General features: G+C 46.7%; 1 protein-coding gene across 1 annotated transcript in view; it reads right to left on the reverse strand.

Annotated features, from left to right (window-relative positions):
• Positions 1-524: 524 nt before the first annotated feature.
• The window catches only part of LOC137888692 (IQ motif and SEC7 domain-containing protein 1-like), a gene marked incomplete at its 5' end in the record, with an annotated part of 49,901 nt that continues 26,734 nt past the window's right edge, over positions 525-23,691 (reverse strand). Inside the window, 16 exons of the mRNA XM_068732128.1 lie at positions 525-6,831; positions 7,790-7,839; positions 8,534-8,749; positions 10,005-10,166; positions 12,734-12,833; positions 13,402-13,527; positions 13,767-13,906; positions 14,711-14,877; positions 14,998-15,120; positions 15,493-15,651; positions 16,393-17,355; positions 17,626-18,275; positions 18,894-18,989; positions 19,121-19,294; positions 19,856-20,023; positions 21,187-21,355. Coding sequence (XP_068588229.1) covers positions 5,569-6,831; positions 7,790-7,839; positions 8,534-8,749; positions 10,005-10,166; positions 12,734-12,833; positions 13,402-13,527; positions 13,767-13,906; positions 14,711-14,877; positions 14,998-15,120; positions 15,493-15,651; positions 16,393-17,355; positions 17,626-18,275; positions 18,894-18,989; positions 19,121-19,294; positions 19,856-20,023; positions 21,187-21,355 — 4,726 coding nt within the window. The remainder of the gene's footprint in view (positions 6,832-7,789; positions 7,840-8,533; positions 8,750-10,004; positions 10,167-12,733; positions 12,834-13,401; positions 13,528-13,766; positions 13,907-14,710; positions 14,878-14,997; positions 15,121-15,492; positions 15,652-16,392; positions 17,356-17,625; positions 18,276-18,893; positions 18,990-19,120; positions 19,295-19,855; positions 20,024-21,186; positions 21,356-23,691) is intronic.

Consider the following 23,691-nt stretch of genomic DNA (forward strand, 5'->3'; position numbering starts at 1 on the left):
AGTATTGTATTGTGAGTGCTACCAGTTTAAAACACACCTTGGATACTCTCCTCTTTTTTTACCACAAATAGAAGACGAGATGTGCGCTAAACCAAATCATGCTGTCTGTCTTGTGTGTCTAGTTTATGTTGTGTGATGTTTCATGTTGAAGATACAACAGAGTTATTTTAATGTCAGGTTTAAGGGAGAAACCACATCACTGAGACTGAAAACACAAACTCTTCTACGTGTTCTTATACTTCTGTTTGTGCACAAATTAATAAATCAGATACGACCTCTTAGTTAACAGCGGGGGGGGGGGGGGGGCATTCTTTAACTAGCCAGGCTAGCTGCTTCCACCTGCTGCCAGTCTTTATGCTAAGCTAAGCTAACCTCGTCCTGACTCCAGCTGCGTTCGTGTGTTCCTTTAATCTTGTGGTTGTTGGTGAACTGCTTTATTTCATAAGGACGTTTTCCTGAACCCCAAATCATCCTCATCATCCTCATCCTCATCATCCTCACTATCACACTGTAATGTGTGTGTGTGTGTGTGTGTGTGTGTGTGTGTGTGTGTGTGTGTGTGTGTGTGTGTGTGTGTGTGTGTGCAATCAGCCAAACAAAACAGGACACACCTTTTCCATCAACATGAACAGATTTTTTATATCTTTAGAGCAATAAATATTTCCACTTTTTTTCTCCATATCTCTGCAATTTTCAAAAACAAAAGTACAAGTAATATATATTTATATACACAGCTAAAATTTGTCCATACGTAATTTTTAAAATAATGTCGTCTCTGTTGACACATATTTGACACTGTACTCGTACAACTTTACAAGGACTATTCCAGTCTCTCTTTGCTCTACATTATAAACAAGAACTATTGGTTCTCCACAAAGCGGTCCGTGGTGTTGCAGCGTACACCGTAGACCAGGTCCATCGCCCCTCCTAGATACACACAACACAGACTGCCTTCACACAGGAACAGAAGAACACGCTGAACTGTATTTGAGCAGATCTGAAGTGCTTTCATTTATATATATATATATATATTTTTTTAAAGGTTCCCTGTTTTGCCCGCAGAAGTCAGACCAGATCTATTTCAGGTCTTCTGTTCCTGGTTAAACCCAGCCAGAGACAAACTGCCCCTCTGTGGAGGAAAGTGAGTACTCGCATTGTTATTTTTTCATATAACGATGGTTATGTACATTCATGTTTATAATACAGTTTTCATTCAGTGCAGATACCGTAATAAATACCACATGCAAACCGATAGTGGAGAGCAGGCCCGGGCAGAAAGAAAAACAAATTGAGCATTTAAAGGAGCACGCCTGTGGGTTCTTTTGGTATGTTGTTAAACTGCATGTACTGTACATTACTTCTGCAAACGATGCAACCCATTTTAGATGGACTTCCTTCCTTCCAGGCAGCCACTGAGTAGAATGTATTTAAATGAAAAATCATCTTGCAGCAGAAAGATAGTCCATCAGAGAGAATTTGTCTTTAACCGTGACGGTTCAGAGAGGACGTCCGGTCGCTGCTAGCGCTGCATTGATGGGCTTTGTTGACAGCGAGGAAACATGGGCACCGCTTAAAGGAGGAAGAGAGGGTTGTTTGTTCTTTTGAAGGAGGTTTTAAAACATTCCTTCATTTCCAAAGACAGTTTTCTGAATATACTGACAAGAGATAACGGTGCGCTTTACTTTACGCTCATGTCAGAAAGACTCTCCATGAGCCCAAGAGCGTGGCTGAAAATGTGTCCGTTTGTTTCGCCTCACATATCCTCCTGCAGTGAACACTAACAGGATCTGATCCGACCAAATACTGAAACAAACAGAGCAGCACGGCTCCAAAAGCGTTGGCGCTCGGACTCCTAATAAACGTGGACAGTGACGGACTATCTATCTAGAGGTCGACACTGAAACCAAAGGTTGTCCAAAGGAAGGAAACACATCTAACAACTTGGAGGGCAGTGATGTAAAGTGCATACAGTTTGTAGTTGATAGGCTACAACATGCAAAAAAAAAAGAACCTGGGTTTGGACCTTTAAAATGGGAACTTTAGTGAGGGTGTGCTTGATTCAGCTCGGGCATCGCAGTGGAACAGAGTGAACGTGGTGTAATCCGGTACGAGGCAGGTTTGATCCAGTGCTCCTCGAGACCTTTGTTTAGTCGTTAGTGTGTTTAGTTACTGGTTTTATTCTGGATCAGACTTAAGTGTTTCTGTCGGTGACTGCAGATACATGTTGGGGAGCGAACAGTCCACAGCTCAGCGTGTGTTGAGTTTGTTTTAAGTGCTGCTTGGTTCCATTAAAGCGCTGAGAGGCTTCGCTGAGGCTCTGCGATGATTCAAAACAACATGTGGGGGTGAGTGAAAGTAATTATCACAGTCCGTATTAAAAATATTAGAACATATTAGTTGTATGTTAGTCACAGAAAATTCTTGGTTTTTGTTGTAAACATATTAAAAATTTAAAAAGTTTTTAGTACTTCCATAAGATGCCCAAATCAGAAAATAAACAAATAAATCATCTCACACTCGTAAAGCACATAACAAAATTAAAAATGCTAAAAATACAAAACAGCCCAAGGAGTACGTTATGTTAGTAGAAGCTTGTCACACAACAATATTGATAATAATACCAGTAGCACGCTCTAAAAAGTCAAAGGGGTTCTTCAGATTGAAAACAAAAGGGGACCCAAGACGGTTCCCTGAGGAACTCCGTCAACTGATTAAACTCCATGACGGTGTTTCCACGAACCCGGAAAACAAAAAGGCTTCTACAAAAAAACACTGAAGGGATTTTTATTGTTTCATTTTTCTAGTGAGGAACCCAAAAGTCGCTCAAATAGCCTGAAGAACCCTGATGAACGTTTGGTTTTTAGAGCATACGTCTTGTTAATTCGAGCAGTTCTGAACCTCGGTTACGGACCGATGCCGCTGGCCCCGTTGAAAAGAGAACACACTGTACAGTTAATATCTACAGTTGGCGCATTCACGTAATCACAGGGAAACTAAAAATCATGTCGTTAACGTTTTGCATTCAGAACATCAGAGGAACGTTTCCCATCATCCACCAGTGAGACGCTGGTACATATTGATATGAGGCTGACAAAAGCCTGCGACCGTTGACAGGAAAGCAACAAGCACTGAGAGGTTTATTTCTAGTCCAAAGAGTACAAATGGCTGGTAAAGTAGTTCGAACGGTCGAAGAACTTTCTATCAGCCATCGTGGGCTTCCTGCCCGACATCCGGCCATCCCGATCAAATACACTTTAATACTAGTGCGGCAGGTTTAACACAAAAGTGCAAAAATAATGTGTAAAAATGAGTTTGTTCAAGAGTGTTTCACTCGGTGCTGCGTGACGGTGGAGCATGTTCTGTGAGTCCTTCAAGATGAACCGAGGTCCAGTGTTCAGGTTCCTTTGTGTGATGACGAGGGAGACGAAGGCCTTTCTTTAAATGCGCTCAATGTCTCCATGTTTCTTGTTCTGAATGGATACAATCAATCGATACTTTACTGGTTTGGATGCTGAATTGTCTGTTATATTCCACGGTGGTGAATCAGAAGATTATTTGTTGTTATTATTATTTTCATACCATCCCTCCGTCTGAAGGCACCTTATTCTCCAACCCGAGCAGTAAAAGTGGATTTAACTTTGTTCCCTTTAAGGTCACCAGACATGTTTCACATGTTATTCAGAGACAATAACAACACAGTTTGGACTGGGTGGGAAGTGGATTACTGTTGTTTAGCCATAAGGAGCAGTGAGGTAACTGCTAACGGGTTTAGAGACCATCTGATCTTGAGACAACTGGTGCTGATATTTAGTCCAATACGCTCATTGTCCTGATTAATTCATGTTTTAACTTTTAATCTGATATTTACTTAAATCTTCTATATCCACAGAGTGTCATTCCTCTGCTCATCAGAAGAGTAGAGTCGACTTCTACGTAATATTAAGAGCCTCATTAGGACCGGGGTTCAGGGAAAAAAGCAGCAAATTACAAAACCTGTCTGCTACTTCAGCACCACGGCCAGAGACCCGGCTTCATCGACGCAGCTCGGTGAGGTTCTTATCTTTTTTGTACAAACTCTTAAGAATGTTCTTCTTCCGGCTTCAGTCGAATACGATCCGTCAGCTGACCACGCTTACAAAGTAGTTGTGGATTTTTTTGCACACTTTAGATTTTCTAAACTGAATATGAGCTTTTTTTTGGATTTTGATTTCCCACCCAGTTCATTTTCTTGTACACTTGCAGTGATCTACCTGCTGACAAACGTCACACCTCGCTTCATGTAACCTGAAATAACTCGTGACTTTATTTTAGGTCCTCCGGCTTCATCAAAGCCAGCGACACTAAAGACTCTGTTTCCCAGACTGCACCCTGTTTGGCACCTTTTCTCTCCGTAATCTCCTTCCCCGGCAACATAAAGGGTCACACACACACAATATGGAGCATAACACAGCTGACATTATAAATTCGGACAAATCCAGGCTTATACTTTCAAATATACCGTTTAGTACAAAGAATCAGACGACTCTCTCCTCTTAAAAGATTAAATATTTGGGAAAATTGCAATGTCAAAAGTCAACCACTCCCATTTTAAAGTCCCAATCCAAAACAACAGTGTAGCGCCACCTGCTGAAACCCTGTAATCCACAAACACTCAAGGCTTTTTAGTCGTTTTTGCAAAACACAAAAGGTAAAAATACACCTGTAGTTTTTTTTGTTGTTATGATGGCTTATTTAAAGTTTTTAAAAAAGTTTATTGTAGAAAGTAAAGTCTTCTAGTAATCTCCACTAATGCACTTTTTTATGGTCAAATAAATGCTGGACTGGGGCTTTAAATTACAACAACTCCCCCCCCTGCATATAGGATTTTTAACCACAGACACACCGACACTCATTAGCTATTGCACAGGTCATGCACGCCTGTCTAAGACACAGACACTGCACCACATCGCCTGTCGGCATCACCTCATGGCTTGTAATCTGTCAACAACCAAAAACAATGGCACGAGTGCTGAAAAAAAACAAAAGTGGTGCAAGACTGGTGTGATTTTTTTTTTGGAGAACAGTAAAAGGAACTCGTCCCGTCGGCCGACATACGTAGCGTTAGCGTCGGGCGCTAATCCTTGTGTTAAATTCACAGGCACTGTTCCCGTCACGCCTGGTCCCCGAAACCGTCTGTTGTTTCACGACAGCGACTCACAGATCCGGACTCACAACGTGATGCGAAACACAACGCGCCCCCTCGGGTCCGAGGCCACCTCTGAAGGGAAGGTGGAGGAGGTTTTCACCACGACTACCGGTGTGTATGTGTGTGTGTGTGTGTGTGTGTTACGCTCTTGGTGCAGGTGTGAGAGTCTCTCTACCTGCGGGGGAAGTGGATGTGAAAGTAACACAAGCTGAGTAATTTCCTCTTCCCCGCTCTCAGTGCTCTCTTCCTCACTAGGTGGCCATGTTGGTACGCCTGCATTTCCCCTCCTCCTCTTCTCCTCCGCCTCCTGCTCCCTCTTGCTACCGCCCCCCGGTGGCTCACTGCGGGGTGGCGGGCCACCGTCCTCGGCTCCTTCTGCCTCCTCACACGACCGTGCTGATCCGGCTGACCGGTTTTGATTTGGGGCCCGCCCCTTGCCCTCCTGCCCCCGCCCCCGGGTGCAGGGAGAGCGGGGCGTTCGACGGGGGAGGCAGCGGCGAGTGCGGCGGCGGAGGCGGGATGGAGGAGATCGACGGGTACTGGGGCCCGTAGGGCTGCGTCGGCGTCTGGGGCACGAGGCGCGCCGAGGGCGTCTGGGGAGGCGGGGTGGAGAAGATGAAGTGGGTGGAGGGGGAGGCGGAGGGGGAGGGGCTGAGCGGGGAGTGTGTGTGCACGCCGTGGTTGTGAGAGTGTGTGTGAGCGTGGGGGTGGGGCTGCGAGTGCGAGATGGTCAGGGGGAGCTTGCCGCCTCCCCCCGGCCTCCCCGCCGTGGGGTGCGAGTGGTAGAGTCCGTGCGGGGTAGTAGGGGTGACGGGGGAGTGCGGGGAGAGCGGCGGCGGCGGCGTGATGAAGCCCAGGTTGTAGCGCGGGTGCTGGCCGACGCCATGTTGCATCCTCTGGTGCTGCTGGGGATGAGAGGGAACGCAGCTGGGCGGACCCTGCCGCCGGGGGGCCGAGAACCTGTGCGCGAGGGTGTGGTGCTGGGGGACGCTCTGCATGTGGTAGCGGTGGTGGTGGTGGTAAGGTGGGGGCGGCGTCTGCTGCTGCTGCTGCTGCTGCTGCTGGTGGTGCCCAGTAACACTGACTCCTCCTCCTCCACTGCTGCCGTGGCAATACTGAGCGTGCAACGCCTGGAGCTTGGACGGCCCCCCTCCCGTACCTCCTCCCCCTCCAAGTCCTCCCGAGTCCGACTGGACGAGGTTGGGCGATGGGGAGGGGCATGGGGAAGGGGAGGATGGGTGGGCGATGGGAGGCGCGGGGGCGGGGTAGTGGGGGGGCGACGATATCATCAGGGGACTCGGAGGACCCTGAGGAGTCGGTGACGACATCGTCAGGGGACCAGGACACTTGCCTCTGCGGCTGCCGAAGAAATTCCCCAGCAGGCCACTGCCGCCAGTCGGCCCTCCCCCACCCGCCATCCCTCCTCCTCCCCCACCCCCTCCCCCGCTCACGAGGGGGGAGGTGGCGATCCCCCCCTGGTTGTGACAGAGCCCCGGCCCACCCCCCACCCCTGTACCGGGGCTCTGAGTAGGGCGGTGCGGCCGGTAGGCTGCTGGAGATGAAGGGACCATCATGGGGCTGTAGGAGAGACCTCCAACATGCAGGGGGCGCTGCTGGTGAGGACGAGGGCTGCTAATAATGGAACCCTGAGAGGAGGAGGAGGAGGAAGAGGAGAGAAGAGAACAAAGAGAGGAGGAAAGAGAATGAAATGAAAACCAGACTACTGACCAGGAGGCAACGTCCGGTTCTGAAAAGCTTCTTGTGTTGAACCTGCATTCTCTCTAGTGTCCATCAGGGGGCGACTCCTCTGGTTGTATAGAAGTCTAGTCTAAAATGACTCTACTTCTCTCTTGATTTATTCCCTCAGTAAACATTGTAAACATGAGTTTATGGTCTCAAGCTCTAGTTTACAGTCTTCTTCAATACAGCATGATGTTCATTTAGTACATTATGGAACATTTAGAGTCAAACACACCATAAAGAGGGGATGATTTAGGGGCGGGGCTACACAGTGATTGACAGGTCTCTACCAGAGACGTATACGGCGTCTCTACGTCACTCCTCCTCAGTCCAGATATGGTCACTTCCTGTTCATTGGTTGATAAAAAGCCAAGATGAATTGATAATCAAGAGAGAAGTAGAGTCATTTTAGACTAGACTTCTATACAACCAGAGGAGTCGCCCCCTGATGGACACTAGAGAGAATGCAGCTTTAAGACACAAAGCTTCTGCATCGAGTCCGCCTCCAGTGGGTTATCCACAGAACCTTCAACAATGAGAGCTGTCCGAAGCCTCAGCTGTATTTTGTGTTTAGTGCTGATTAGCAACTGTTAGCATGCTAAACATAAACATAGATGGTGAACATTGCACCTGCTAAACATCAGCATGTTGTTGTCAATGAGTTAAACGTGCAGATTTCAGGACAGACATGCAGGAATGAAGAAGAAGAAAGAGTTCAGTAGACAAAGACTGTCAAATAATGAACATCCAAAGCTGTAAAGATGGATCTCCAACGATCACAGAGCACTTTGACGAATCCGACAAGCATGCAGTCAAACGTGTGCGTGGCATGCTGGGAGGTCACGTCCCCCCCGACAAACTTACTTCAATGGTACTGTCCAATGACCCAACACTGTTCCTACGACCTCGCTTCCCTGTTAGCCAATCAGAACGAGGCAGGGTTGAAAAGAAATAGTGCCAACACGTAAAAAAACATTTTAACATTTGTTTGTGTACAGAATAAACAACGTGTTCATCAGCGAGCTTCACATGTGTTGGTATGTGTATCTTTGTGACAGGCTAGCAGTTTCCCCCTGCCTCCAGTCTCTATGCTAAGCTAGGCTAACGACGCCCTGACTGCAGCTTATCGCACAGACATAAGCTGCATATTTCCTAAAATGATGAATTATCGAATTATTGAATTTAGGACTTACACTTGTGATTTACTGGCTTTAAGTTTTGCTATAATTTCACACAAATTCCATAATAACCAGAAATCATCAGATTTCAGTGTGAGACTGATCTTGATATTGATTTAATGACTCTACTGACACAATGAACTTCTCGTAGCCGTCCAGCAGGAGGCGCCGGAGCATCTCAGCTCTGCTTCCATCTGACTGTGTTTCAGATTTCATCACTATTTCATCAGTTGCATAAGACCACAGATGTAGGTTTGAGTCAGTGAGTCACAGCAGACATAAAAACAGAAACATTAAAATATCACACTTGCAGAATCCCAGTCACGTCTCTCTATGCTGTTATTTTACAGTGTACTTTGTAAAGGGCCCGCATGCATACTCGTACTCGTACTCGTACTCGTACTACTACATCTGTGTTCCCCGTCCTCACCTGTCTCTGAGAGGTCTCTCAGTGAGGAGCTGAGCGCCGTGCGTTTGAGTCCGTCCACCGAGGCGTACGTGTCGTCGAGGCTCGGCCTACCCAGAGTGCCGTTCACCACCTCGCCCTTTGCGGCGCCGATGTTGGCCCCGCCCCCCGGCATCCCCCCGCCTCCTCCCCCCGACGTCACACCTGGACGCATCACACCTTTCTGCTTCTCGAGCTCGGCTGCAGGAAGAGAAGAGAGACACGGTGAAATACAAAAGTACAACTACTGCTGCTGATACTACTGCTGATACTGCTGCTGATACTACTACTGATACTACTGCTGATACTGCTGCTGATACTACTACTGATACTACTGCTGATACTGCTGCTGATACTACTGCTGATACTGCTGCTGATACTACTACTGATACTGCTGCTGATACTGCTGCTGATACTGCTGCTGATACTACTGCTGATACTGCTGCTGATACTACTACTGATACTACTGCTGATACTGCTGCTGATACTACTGCTGATACTGCTGCTGATACTACTACTGATACTACTGCTGATACTGCTGCTGATACTACTACTGATACTACTGCTGATACTACTACTGATACTACTACTGATACTGCTGCTGATACTACTACTGATACTACTGCTGATACTACTGCTGATACTACTACTGATACTACTACTGATACTACTGCTGATACTGCTGCTGATACTACTACTGATACTACTGCTGATACTACTACTGATACTACTACTGATACTGCTGCTGATACTACTACTGATACTACTGCTGATACTACTGCTGATACTACTACTGATACTACTGCTGATACTACTGCTGATACTGCTGCTGATACTACTACTGATACTACTGCTGATACGACTACTGATACTACTGCTGATACTACTACTGATACTACTACTGATACTACTGCTGATACTACTGCTGATACTACTGCTGATACTATTGCTGATACTACTACTGATACTACTACTGATACTACTGCTGATACTGCTGCTGATACTACTGCTGATACTATTGCTGATACTACTGCTGATAGTATTGCTGATACTACTACTGATACTACTGATACTACTGCTGATACTACTTGTTTTTGTCCAAAGTGACATGAACGCACGCACGCACGCACACACACACACACACACACACACACACACACACACACACACACACACACACACAGCATTGTATCGTCTTGTCACATGATCAAGAAGAGACTTGATATTGGACGATACCAACAGACATATTACCCAGAAATCCTCAGAGCAAAATCACAAAAAAACAAAGAAAATAAGAAACTACTACTACTACAACTACTACTACTACTACTACTACTACTACTACTACAACTACTACTCAACTACTACCACAGGTACTGAACCAGTTGTGACTCATACTGATACTACTACTACTACTACCACTACTAGTACTACACAGGGCCTCAGGTACACTTACACTCCACCCGGTACTTCTCCATGTCCTGCACCTCGGCGATGCTCTCTCGGAGGTCGGAGGTGAAGCGAGCTCGGTCCTGCTGGCTCGGAGCCGTGAAGACGATCAGCACCTTCCTCTCTCCTCCGGGGTTCGCCGACGTCAGTCTGATACCGTGAGGGTAGTCTGTGTGAGACAACACACACACACACACACACACACACACACACACACACATACACACACACACACACACACACACACACACACACACACACACACACACACACACACACAGGAGACACAACAGATGAAGAGGGTCAAATCTTACTTATTAAATATATGCTAATATTCATACATTTGCAGAACATAAATGTGAACATTGGATAACGTTGTTAACATATTAGAGTCAAAGGTTTTTTACATTAATGGTATATCTTTGTATCGCTCCATAAATTTGAAAATATGATGAAGTAGTGATGCTTACAGTTTGTCTGGTTTAATATAAAAATATAATGTGATAATGTAAAAGTAATAAAGCACAATAACATCATATAAGACAAGTGAAATGTAGTAATATATATGTGACAGAATATACAGATTAATATCTGCTCCATCTGTGGGTTTGATTTGATTGACAGTAAACAACTCGACAACTGAGACCAGATTCAGATTCCAGCGCTGCTTCCTGATTGGTTCTGGAGAAACGTGACATCACTTTAAAGAACAACAAGAAAACACAGAATCTGTTGAGTAAAATGAAACAAAACGGTTTTAATTTTGTCAGAAAATGGTTCGTTCATGTTGGACTCTGACCCTGGGTCTCTCTCTGTCACACACACACACACACACACACACACACACACACACACACACACACACACACACACACACACACACACACACATACACTCACCCACCCACGCACACACACACACACACCAGCAGTCGCTGTAAGATTGTGCTGATGAATCATATGGGACAATCTGTGCTGGTCACAGTCATCACCACAAGCTGCCAAGTCCCATTTAGCTCCAACTGGAGAACCAGAACTGTCAACAACAACAACAACAACAACAACACAACAACAACACAACAACAACAACAACAACAACACAACAACACCACAACAACAACACCACCACAACAACAACACAACACAACAACAACACAACAACAACACCACAACAACAACACAACAACAACACCACCACAACAACAACACAACACAACAACAACACAACAACAACACCACCACAACAACAACACAACACAACAACAACACAACAACAACAACAACAACAACACAACAACAACACCACAACAACACCACCACCACCACCACAACAACAACACAACAACACCACAACAACAACAACAACAACAACACAACAACACCACCACCACCACCACCACCACAACAACAACAACAACAACACAGCCACCACTGCAGCTTCAGTACACAACGACCACACTCTCAGCTCTCAGATGATATATATATATATATATTTAAATATATAACTATGCATATATATGTATAGTCATATATTATGATTTTGATTATTATTATTATTATTTTGTATTTATGTATTTCAAATGTATTTTTTTAAACACTGATAAAACAGTGCAATAGATCAAAGAATAATTGAATGAAATAAATTATAATAAATGTATAATAATTTAATGATACATAATAAATATATAAATAAAGGTTCCTCACAGTTGTGAATATAAACATTGAGGGTTTTGACGCCACTGTAACGTGACATCAAAGTATAACAGTATATCTTCAAAGTTTGCTCAACTGCTATTGGAGTGCAGAGGGGGGGAAAGCGGGCGGGACTTAGGAGGGGATGTCACAGTGTACCGACACACCCCGGAGTACACTTCTACATCACTGCAGTGAGACGTTAAAACAGGAAGTGGGTTTCTTTAAACGCCGGAGATAAAGGCGTCGTCGTTAACGGGTACTGAGGACGATTACAAAACACCACCGACTCCAAGCTGCTGCTCAGACACGAGAGCCAGCTCCACACACACACACACACACACACACACACACACACACACACACACACACACACACACAGCTCTGCGTGATGTCGCGTTAACGTCGTTATTGAAAAAGGTGTCGGCTGAGTGAGTCACGTTGAGAGATGAACAGCCTGGTTTCGTGGTCTTAGAGATTCTCCAGATCAGAGGCTACAAGGTTTTGTCCCACAATGCATCTTCTGGGGTTTATAAGTCAAGAAGGAAATCTGGTGTCACGATTCAACAAAGCTCAGACCTACAAGTTCAGATCGACCTAAAAACGTTTAACTGTTAAACTTCACCAGTGTGTGTGTGTGTGTGTGTGTGTTTTCAGTGGGCCGGGTGGTAAAAGTAGTTGTAGGGAGTTGAAGAAGTGCAAAAAAAGTGTCAAAAAAAGCAAATACAGATACAGTATGAGAAGTAGGACAGACAAAGAACAGGAGAGGAGACGGAGGAGAGGAGACAGAGGAGAGGAGACAGAGGAGAGGAGAGGAGACGGAGGAGAGGAGAGGAGACAGAGGAGAAGAGAGGAGACGGAGGAGAGGAGAGGAGACGGAGGAGAAGAGAGGAGACGGAGGAGAAGAGACAGAGGAGAGGAGAGGAGAGGAGACGGAGGAGAGGAGAGGAGACGGAGGAGAAGAGAGGAGAGGAGACGGAGGAGAGGAGAGGAGAGGAGACGGAGGAGAGGAGACGGAGGAGAGGAGATGGAGGAGAGGACTTACAGGAGTTCTGGAAGGTGTGGACCTGCATGTCCACCAGAGGAAACGACTGTCTGAAGTTATACGTCACCGAAGTCTTCTTCTTCTGGAAGATCTTTGTCACCTGAGGAGGAGAAATGAGGTGAAGGAGTTAGGAGGAGGAGGAAAGGTTTAAGGAAAGGAGATAAAACAGATGGAGGGAGGAGGAGGAGGAAAGGATTTAAGGAAAGGAGAATAAATTCACTTATTTCATTGGTTCATTTTGAGGTGAGAGTTGTTGTTTTTGAAATGAATACGTTTCTTCCTCCTGTTTGTTTTTACTCACAGTTTATATGAATGAGTTCAAATGAGCGACGTAGATTTGAATCATTTGTGACGTTAAATCATTCATTTCTTTATCAGAACCGTCTTCCTTTAATATGAATAATATTGATTTAATATTAACCCTTTGAGCCGTCGTTTATTAGCCTCTCTTCATTTTCTCTGAAAATAATTCAGACGTTTTCTGGAGCGCAGCTTTAGAACAGGACCGGTGCATTATGGGATAAACGGTTGCTCTGGTGACGCACAATCACTTCATCTCTCACGGGAAAAAAGATCCTCAAAGAACTTTACCCCAAACTCGTCCCAAAATATAGCCACACACACACACACACACACACACACACACACACACACAGCGTATTGATTACCATCAGCAGGTCGTTGAACAGGAAGACTTCTCTCTGGTGGACGCCGCTCCTCTGAGCTCTGTTCGGATCTGGAACCTCAAACAGCTGACAGCAACACACCAACCTGCGGTGAGGCAGCGACAGCACCTGCAACACACACACACACACACACACACACACACACACACACACACACACACACACACACACATTAATTCATCGTGCAGCAACAAGAAGATCTGCAGTCATTTGTTCGGCCTCAGAATTTGTTGAACAATGACTTTTTAAATGTCAGGGTTTGCTGTTCTGCGATAAAGCCGTGTGTTGGAGGACATCACTGCATGTGGTTCACACAGACTCTCAGATGTCGGTTTGAAGGATCTCACCGGCTTCTTGCCGACCACCATCCTCTCCACCGCCTGGACCTGAGACACGTGGTCGTCGTTGGTCCTCAGCTCCCACTTCTGGATCCTTCCATAGATGGCCACAAGAAGGTCCCTGGGGATGTCCTGACCGTTATCGACACCTGAAGGGAACACACAGGGATCGGGGTCCAGGTCCAGATCAGATCAGATCAGATCAGATCAGATCAGATCAGATCAGATAGAATAAGTTAAGTTAAAATAGGAGAAGAAACATTAAGTCAAGTTAAGACAAGATAAGTTAAGATAATAAGTTAATTAAGATAATAAGTTAAGTTAAGATAATAAGTTAAGTTAAGATAATAAGTTAAGTTAAGTTAATATAAGATGAGAGAAGATAAGTTAAAGTTAAGTTAAAATAAGTTAAGAAACTATAAGATAATCTGTTATTAGTCTCACAGCGGGGACAGCGGGGACAGTGAGTGCAGCAGTGGACAGTTCAAACGAACGTGAGACATCAGAAATCAGAATATTCAGTGAGGAGATAAGAGTTAAGGGAGCTCTGATATTATGTCATTGTCAGCACATAAAACAACATTCATGGTTTGTTTCTAGTACAGGAGGAAGTACTATCTTTGACTTACTTAAAGTAGCAATACTACAGTGTAGAAATACTCTGTTACAAGTAAAAGTTTCAACATGGGATCAATACAAACTTAATCCATAATAACTCGTCATTATTTATATTTTCTTTTAATAATCTGAATCTGCAAAGTAACTAAAGTTGTAGTAAAAAGTTTTATATTTTTCTCTGAGATTTAGTGGAGTAGAAGTAAAAAGTACTTGAGTAGATGTACTTTTTCACATGTTTGTTTCTACAGAGTGATAATAATAAATTAATATAATAAATTATTTGAAAAGCTCTTTTTTTCCGGTTCTTGCTGACAAGAGAAGAACCACCGACTGACCCCGCAGGTTCTTGACAAAGTCCTCCAGCTTCATCTTCCTCTCCGGCTTGACGTTGGGGCTGTACATGTCCGTGTTGAGGAGGATGATGGCGAAGGCCAGGATGAAGATGGTGTCTGGATTCTGGAACTGCCGGATCAGCACCGGGTTACAAACACAGTACCGCTGACTGGAGAGAGAGAGAGAGAGAGAGAGAGAGAGAGAGAGAGAGAGAGACAGAGGAGATAAAGGAAACATCAGGACTCACTGGTTCCTCTGCGGGGTTCAAGCCCACGATGCGGTTCAGTACCTGAAGGCCTCCACCAGTCGCTCCACCCGCTGAGCTTCACCCTGAACTTTAATCTGAGCCTGGAACTTCCTCAGAGCATCGTCTAGATCCATCCCCGAGAAGTCCATCTCATCCAGAACACAGCTGCAGACAGACGCAGAGAAAAGACGTCAGCTGATACATACAGGAACACTTCAACTGACTTCACTACTTTAAACACTTCAACTACAAAATGACTTCACTTCATAAAACACTTCACGGGCAAAACGATCATTGATTCAGGTCCAAGCGTCCATCAATCATTCACTCCTTGAATCGTCTTCAGATAGTTCTGCTGTTGTTAAAAACCCGTCTACTTCCATTAATGAAGCCTTTTCTCCATTTGTTTGATTCTTCGTCAGACATGGGAGAACAACGGAGAGCAAGTGATACACAGACGGCCATTTTGTTGGTGATGTTTCTTGAAGACGTGTATCTCAGTTTTACAGAAAGTGGTTTAGACTGTGTTGGACTCACTCCAGGACGTCCTTGTTGAACTGCTGCCGGCTGCCCAGGAACTCTCCGATCATCTGCCGGCTCAGTCCTTTCCTCTCCAGGATGAACCTGGCGATGCCGACCGGCGTGTCCGACACGAAGCCCCTCTCGATCAGGTACTGGATCCCCTTCTCCGGTTTCCTGCAGCCCAAGACAACACACTTAGTTCTTCTTCAACACTACGTCAGACTGACCTCGCTTGTTTTATCCTTTATTATATTCATTAAGCCGTAAGTCACTTGTTCAAAACTGTTGAGATGCTTCATAATGTGGAGGTAATAGTTTCCTCTGTTCTACACATTAAGGAGGACTTATAACACAATTATATCTGAAACAAATCCAACATAAATGAGTGTAAGCACAGTGTTGAGTGTGATTGATTACAAAACAAGCATCTCTCTCAAATGGAAATCCACAGATTTGTTGAGCAACATGCTTTTCTATTGTGCTCACTGATTAATGAAACAGTCTGGTGATTAATCAGGACACATTATTGCAGCTAGCACAACATAACAGACTGTAAAGATGAAGTGAAATGTACAATAATCACTGCATGAAAATACGTTTTGCAGGAATGAAGGTGGTCTGACGTTTCAAAGCAAAACAAACTACTAAATATTACAATTATCAAGAGACTTTCAACTGCAGATTTCCATTTTGTTCCAAAACAAAGAGGAGCCTGGGTAAGAAGACAGTCAGCAGTAATGAATGTTAAGCACAGTGAGATCACATTGTATAACATATTCTATGACAGAGCTTCACGTGTTAAAGCTGCATTCTCTCTAATGGCCATCAGGGGGCGACTCCTCTGGTTGTATATAGAAGTCTATGAGAAAATGTAGAATAACACACACACACACACACACACACACACACACGTACTTGTTGAACAGGTTGAGTCCGATGCGGTACTGCCGCCGCTGCACCACGTCGTTGTTGAAGGCGGGAGAGTCCCAGCTGTGGCGGCTCTCCCTCTGATAGGTCTGCTTCCCCAGCGCCGCTCCGCCGATTGGCTCCCGCAGGCTGTCGCGCGACGAGGAGCCGGAGCTGCAGTTGTTGACCGTCGTGTCGTCGTTGGAGTTGGTGGTGGTGGAGTTGACGCTCTCGTTGTCTCCGTCCGAGCAGAGCAGGTGGTGGTGGAGGAGGAGGTGAGGGTGGTGGGCGAGGTGCTGCTGGTGCTGCTGCTGCTGCTGCTGCGCCTCCAAGTTCTGGAGCGCCGAGGAGGAGGAGGAGGACAGCGGCGAGGGCGTGAGCGGCGGCGGGAGAGGGGAGAGAGGCGGCACGGGGGAGGGCAGCGGGGAAGAGGGTGGTTCTGGGTAGCCGTGGGGCAGGTGGTGGTGGTGCAGGTGGTGGTAGTGGTGCTGGGCGAAGTTGTGAGCGTGCTGCATGTAAGGGCCGCCGCCACCGCCGTGCACGTGGTGCATGTGCATGACCTGCTGCTGGCTGTACTGCGGGTGGTGGTGGAGGATGGTGGGCAGGTGGGGGATGGGCGACGGGTGGGGGTGGGGGTGTGGGTGAGGGTGTGGGTGAGTGTGGGGGTGTTGGAGCGGGTGAGGGAGCGGGTGGGGCGGCAGGGCCCGGGCTGAAGGCATCGGTAGGGGGACGTTGGCCGGGCTGCGGGTCTGTCCCTGCGCCGTGGCCACCGAGCGGCCGTTGGGTTTGTGTTTGATCGTTCCCTGCGGAGAGTCGGCTTCACTGCTTCCTCCTCCTCCTCCTCCTCCTCCTCGTTGCTCATCCTCTCCGCTCTCTCCTTCCTCTCCTCCTCCCCTCCTCTCTCCTCCCCCTCGCTCGACTCCTGACGGCTCCTGTTCGTACACCAGGCGTCCGATGGAGCCTCGCTCTGACCTGAAGGTTTGAACGATAAAGTTGAAAAATTATTTTCTTAATATTCTGATTTGACTCCAAAAGTGAAATTCCTATCAATTTCAGAAATGTCCTAGTTATCAATTTAGAAGACGTAGTTGTGTATCATGATCATCTCGATATGATTCCATAGAAAGACGATAAATTATATATTTGAATTGTTGCCTAAAAATAGACACAAATATGCTCAGAACACCCACACACAGATCTAACAGTGATCTGTTTAGAAGCTCTCTGATTGGCCGTGCTGACCTGTCACTCATGTCCACTGAGCTGTCACTGGGTGGTTCGATGGTCAGGACAGGGAGGTGTCCTCCTCCTCCTCCTCCTCCTCCTCCTGCCCTTCCTCTGTACTCCCCTCGACACTCTGTGCAGGGGGTGCTGCTCCTCCGGCTGGCGCTGCTGCCTCCCTCCGTCTCCCTGCTGTCCTCCCTCCCCCCTACACCTCCTCCTCCTCCCCCTAATCCTCCCCAGTACTCCGTGTCGGAGCTGGAGGCGGGTCGGGAGAGCGGCGAGGACGGCGGGCGGGAGAGCGGCGAGGAGGGGAGGCAGGCGTCGTCCATGTAGAGTGTGACGTCGCTGAAGGAGGTGGCGGTGCTGTCCTCGTGCATGGCGGCGCCTCCCCTCGCGCCTCCTCTCCCTCCCCCGACTCCCGGCCGGCCCGCCACGCGTCGGGACGCCGCGTTTGCATTGCGCCACGCGCACTCTCTGTAGTCTTCGTCCTCGTCTTCTTCCTCGTCCTCCTCCCCTTCCTCCTCCTCCTCCTCCTCCTCCTCTTCTTCGTCTACCTCCTCCTCGTCCTCCTCATCGTCCTCCTCTCCGTCTCCTCCAGCGTCCTGCGAGTCTTCGCGACCAGACTGGCAGGTGAGGGAGTCGTCGATGGAGTCGGCCAAAGACTTAACCTGCATAGAGACGAAACACGAGGACCAATCAGAGGGCAAGGATTGACATTCATTCATTCATCTCAACGCTACTTTACTGTAACCAGTGAGCAAACCAGCTAACTAGCCAGCTGTCTGCTATAGTTAGCCAGCTAGCTTGCTAATTCCACCATGCTTTAACGCTACACTGGTTACAGAAAATTAGCTTAACAGCGTTAAAGCTGCATTCTCTCTAGTGTCCACCAGGGGGCGACTCCTCTGGTTGTATAGAAGTCTAGTCTAAAATGACTCTACTTCTCTCTTGATTTATTCCCTCAGTAAACATTGTAAACATGAGTTTATGGTCTCAGTCTCTAGTTTACAGTCTTCTTCAATACAGCATGATGTTCATTTAGTACATTATGAAACATTTAGAGTCAAACACACCATAAAGAGGGGATGTTTTAGGGGCGGGGCTACACGCTGATTGACAGCTCTCTAACAGAGACGTATACGGTGTCTCTACGTATGCTGGTGAGCAGAACTTGAGTCTTTCCAAGTTCAGGAATTTCCCGCTCCACTCTGCACGTCGGCTGTTATTTGAGTGTTTACAGTAAACAGCTGCTTTAATGTCCACATCTGTGACACAGGTGAGTTTACCTGCTTGGAGAAGGAGTCGTCGATGTCTCCCGCGTCCTCAGACACCCGCTGACCAGCTGACCCCTGACCCTGCGGCTGCCGCTCATCAAACGAGTACTGGACCCACCGAAGAACAGAAGAACAACCTTAGTTTAGTTGTGTGTGTGTGTGTGTGTGTGTGTGTGTGTGTGTGCGTGTGTGTGTGTGTGCGTGTGTTACACACTGTGTTGTGTATGTTGCGAGTGTACCTGCATCCTCATGTTGGACAGGATGATGCGACGCGTCATCCGGCTCTCCGAGGCCGAGCTGCGGAGCCTCTCGAAGTTCTTGTTCATGCGGTACTGCCTGAACGCCGTCTGGATCGTTCTCGCCGCTCGCCGGGACACAAACTGGCCCCCGTACTTCCTCTCCAGCATCTCCACCTGCAGAAGGAAGGGATGGAGGACACCAACGCAGGTTCACGGAGGTTACATCAACGGCTCGCTGTCGGACCCCGGTAGGAACTGGACGAAGCTACGCTATGATTGGCCAGTGTGCGTTCCAGCGGGGGGCGGGACTTGGCAAAGGGTCGATTTGACGAATTTAAACAGTTTAGAAGCAGCATCGATAACGACAGAGTGAACACATCTGCTACCAAACGATGGATCACACACCTGGGGTCAGTCTTGAGCTGATCTACAGTGATTGAGTTAGTCTTTGATGCTCTGACGGGCTTTGTTCTCTTGCTTTTAACAGACACGATAACATGAAAACGCCACAAGTGAGGACTTGTGGACCTCGTGTGTGGACTTGTGGACCTCGTGTGTGGACTTGTGGACCTCGTCTGAGGACTTGTGGACCTCGTGTGAGGACTTGTGGACCTCGTGTGTGGACTTGTGGACCTCGTGTGAGGACTTGTGGACCTCGTGTGAGGACTTGTGGACCTCGTGTGTGGACTTGTGGACCTCGTGTGAGGACTTGTGGACCTCGTGTGGTCGTCGTACCTTCTTGTCCTGGAGGTCCGTAGAGAGCTCATAGCTGTCGGATAGAGCCTTGCAGCGTTTGCTCTCCTCCTCCTCTTGCTTGCGGAGCGCCAGGCTGGCCGGCTGGTGTCGGCTGCGCTGAGCCCAGGCAAGGCTCGCCGGGCTGGGGGGAGAGATGGGAGAGCTACCCTGAAAGGAGAGGAGAGAGGAGAGAGGAGAGAGGAGAGAGGAGAGAGGAGAGGGAGGTCAACGATTGAAGTGGTAGTGTTCTGAGCACCAGACTCCCTTTAGAAAACCTCTCATTCTACTGCAGCAGGGTCTGACAGTCTGACCCTCTCAGTCCTGGTTCTGGTTCTCCCGTTGCCTCCCTTCCCTCCAGCAGGTCCAGCAATACGTCCTGGGTCTCCAGCAGAGAGGAGAAGCTCTGCTCCTGGAGGAGGAGGAGTAGGAGGAGGAGGAGGAGGAGGAGGAGGAGGAGGAGGAGACGCTGCAGCTGCTGCCGTGAGCTGAGCTCTCCTCCTCCCTCTGGAGCTCCGACTGCAGGTCCAAGGCTGCTGAGAAGCCGGATCTGGGTCTGTTCACGGTGGACCGGTCTCTGCCGGTGGCTCCGATGACATCATTAAGAATAACTCTATAGAAACAGACCATCTTCTCTCTGATGGTCTCTGTACTGATGGAGGTCTGATAGAGGATCAGGACTACACTGAGACTGCTTCATATAGAGGATCAGGACTACACTGAGACTGCTTCATATAGAGGATCAGGACTACACTGAGACTGCTTCATATAGAGGATCAGGACTACACTGAGACTGCTTCATATAGAGGATCAGGACTACACTGAGACTGCTTCATATAGAGGATCAGGACTACACTGAGACTGGTTCAGGACCAAAGCCCTTTCTCTTTTAAGTTAAGATGAAGGTAAAGAGTTTATAACGAGTCCTGAGCTTCAGTTACGTTGCTAATCCTTTTTTTTAGGTGTGGGTTATTTGTGTAGCTTTAGTCATTTATGCTAACAAGCTAATTCATCATTTTGCTCCACCAGGAGTCACAATCATCATGAAACTCATCTACAAACCACTCAAATGTTAAACGGCACCACAAGTAAAGTCTGGTCAGTTTAACCTCAATGGGATTATCTCGGCTAAATAAAGTTTTATTTATTTAAAATGTTGTAATTGCTTCTATTGTTTCTGTTTTCACCAAGTAAAGTGTCTTTAAGTACCTTTTAAACCTTTTAAATATCCATCGAGATACTTCCTGTCAGAAACGCAGACAACTTTAATGACTGTTTGGTGTTTTATGTGTGTGTGTGTGTGTGTGTGTGTGTGTGTGTTTAAGGGTCAGTACCTGTGTGTGTGTGTGGGAGGCTCCCAGGGGCCCGATGGAGGAGGCGGAACCGTAGGGGTCACAGGGGCTGGAGAGGGGGCTGTTGCTATATCGATGGAAGGGAGGCGGATGGCCGAAGGACGAATCAGAAAAAGTGAGCGCCTCCGGACACTGAGGATCGCCCTCCACACTGAGAGAGAGAGGGGGGGGAGAGAGAAAGAGAGAGAGAGGGGGGAGAGAGAGAGAGAGAACGAGAGAGAGAGAGAGAGAGAGAGAGAGGGGGGGGGGGGAGAAAGAGAGAGAGAGGGGGGAGAGAGAGAGAGAGAGAGAGAGACAGAGAGAGAGGGAACAAGTTATCAATCTGCTTATAGGTCAAGTCATGGACTGGGATTGTTCGATAACACTTTGTTTGTTTACTAGAATATAAATATCAAGACTAAAATGACATATTTAAAATAAAAAACAATACAATCAGATGTAAAGTTAAAATATTTGACTGTAAGGACATCAGGGTGGAGGAGAGGAGAGGAAGGATTGATCCGAACAAAAGAAAACTAAATGAGGATCAATTTCAATTCAATTCAAAACAACTTTATTAATCGACAAAGTCAACTTGATTCTAGTCAAGTACAAAGAGATGTTCACAAGCAGAAGAGATGTTTAAGGCCATAAAAAAGAGGAAGAGAGAAAACAACATGAGGGAGAGGGAAAGAGAAAGAAACTAGCAGGAAGAGATGAAAGACGAGGAAAATGTAAGAGAATGACAGAACTGGATCAGACCAGACAAACTGGAACAAACAGACCAACTGGCACAAAGAATAAATAAAGGAATAAATATGGAACCAGATGAAACTGGAACATCCCAGACTACAAGACACAACTTGACCAGACCAACTGGACAAAAAACTGGACCAACTGGACAAAAAACAAGACTGAATTGTGAACACCCAGGTGAAAGTGGAACCAGACTAAACCACAAACATCCACACTGAACAAGAACAAACAGAACAAACAAGAAAAAAAAGATCAAATGTAAACAGACTGAATTGTATCAAACTGAAACAAGTCTGGATTACAAGGACAGGATTAAACCAAAGTAAACAGTACCAAACAAGACCGGAACAAACCAAATTAAAGTGGAACAAACCTGAATTAACAGAACCAGAAACCGACTGATTTGTACCATACAAGACCAAACTGGACCAAACCAAAGAAAACAAGACCAAGCAAGACTCAAACAAACAAGACTAACCTAGAACAAACAAAACAACTGGACCAAACCAGATTAAACTAGACTAAAGTGCACTAAACTGGAGTAATCCAGACATACTGAATTAAACCAGACTAACCTCGAACAAACCCACTAACTGCACCAAACCAGACTAAACTGGACTTGGGTCAGATAAACCTGGAACAAACCGGACAATCTGGAACAAACTAAAGTGGAACAAAACAAAATAACAAAACCGGAATACTCAAACAAACCAGATTAAACTGAACTAAAGTGCACTAAACTGGAGTAATCCAGGAATACTGCATCAAACCAGACTAAACTGGATATGGGGCCGGATCAAACCGGATCAAACCAGAATGAACTAGACCGGCTCTTCATCGCTCACAGGTTCAACATCCTCATCCGCCTGAGTGACACAGATTACTGCTCGCAGAGAGACGACTGAAACACGATCAATCGAATAACTGATGAGTCGAGGAGGAGAGGAGAGAGGAGACGAGAGAGGAGACGAGGAGGAATCTGTGTGACGGGCATCATTAGTGTGTGTGTGTGTGTGTGTGTGTGTGTGTGTGTGATCATCAAAGGGGCTCTTCAGTGTTAATCTAAGACACCCGTGAAGCTGGCACCGAAGCTAACGTGGGCACTGCCAAGCTCTCACACACACACACACACACACACACACACACACACACACACACACACACACACACACACACACACACACACACACACAGTCACATGACGATGACTCATGGTTAACAGCAGTGTGTGTGTGTGTGTGTGTGTGTGTGTGTGTGTGTGTGTGTGTGTGTGTGGGTGTGTACAGTGTGTTGTGGTTGTGAGAGACCCAGCATGAGTGTGTGGGAGACACTGGATGTGTGTGTGTGTGTGTGTGTGTGTGTGAGTGTGTGTGTGTGTGTGTCAGAGATGAAGAAGAAGCTAAAGACATTATTCTGGGATGATGTTGCGTTTACGTCCCTAAACCTGGATGTATTAAATTCTCTCTCACACACACACATACCGACACACACACACACACACACACACACACACACACACACACACACACACACACACACACACAAAGCCAAGAAGGGACTGCACTCATAAATCCCAGTGAAGCTCTGCAGTAAAAACTGAGAGGAAGGTACTCTAGATAATTGCTAACTGTCTCTCTTTCTCTTTCCTCCTCATCCTCATCATCATCATCATTATTCTCTCCATCCTTTTCTCTCCTCACATCTGTTCTTCATCTCCCTCTTTCCTTCGTCTCCTGTCTCCTGTTCCTCTGT

Source organism: Cebidichthys violaceus, unplaced genomic scaffold (assembly GCF_023349555.1).
Source record: "Cebidichthys violaceus isolate CVI_PGR_0920_01 unplaced genomic scaffold, fCebVio1.0.p SCAF_57, whole genome shotgun sequence".
NCBI classification, from domain to species: Eukaryota; Metazoa; Chordata; class Actinopteri; order Perciformes; family Stichaeidae; genus Cebidichthys; species Cebidichthys violaceus.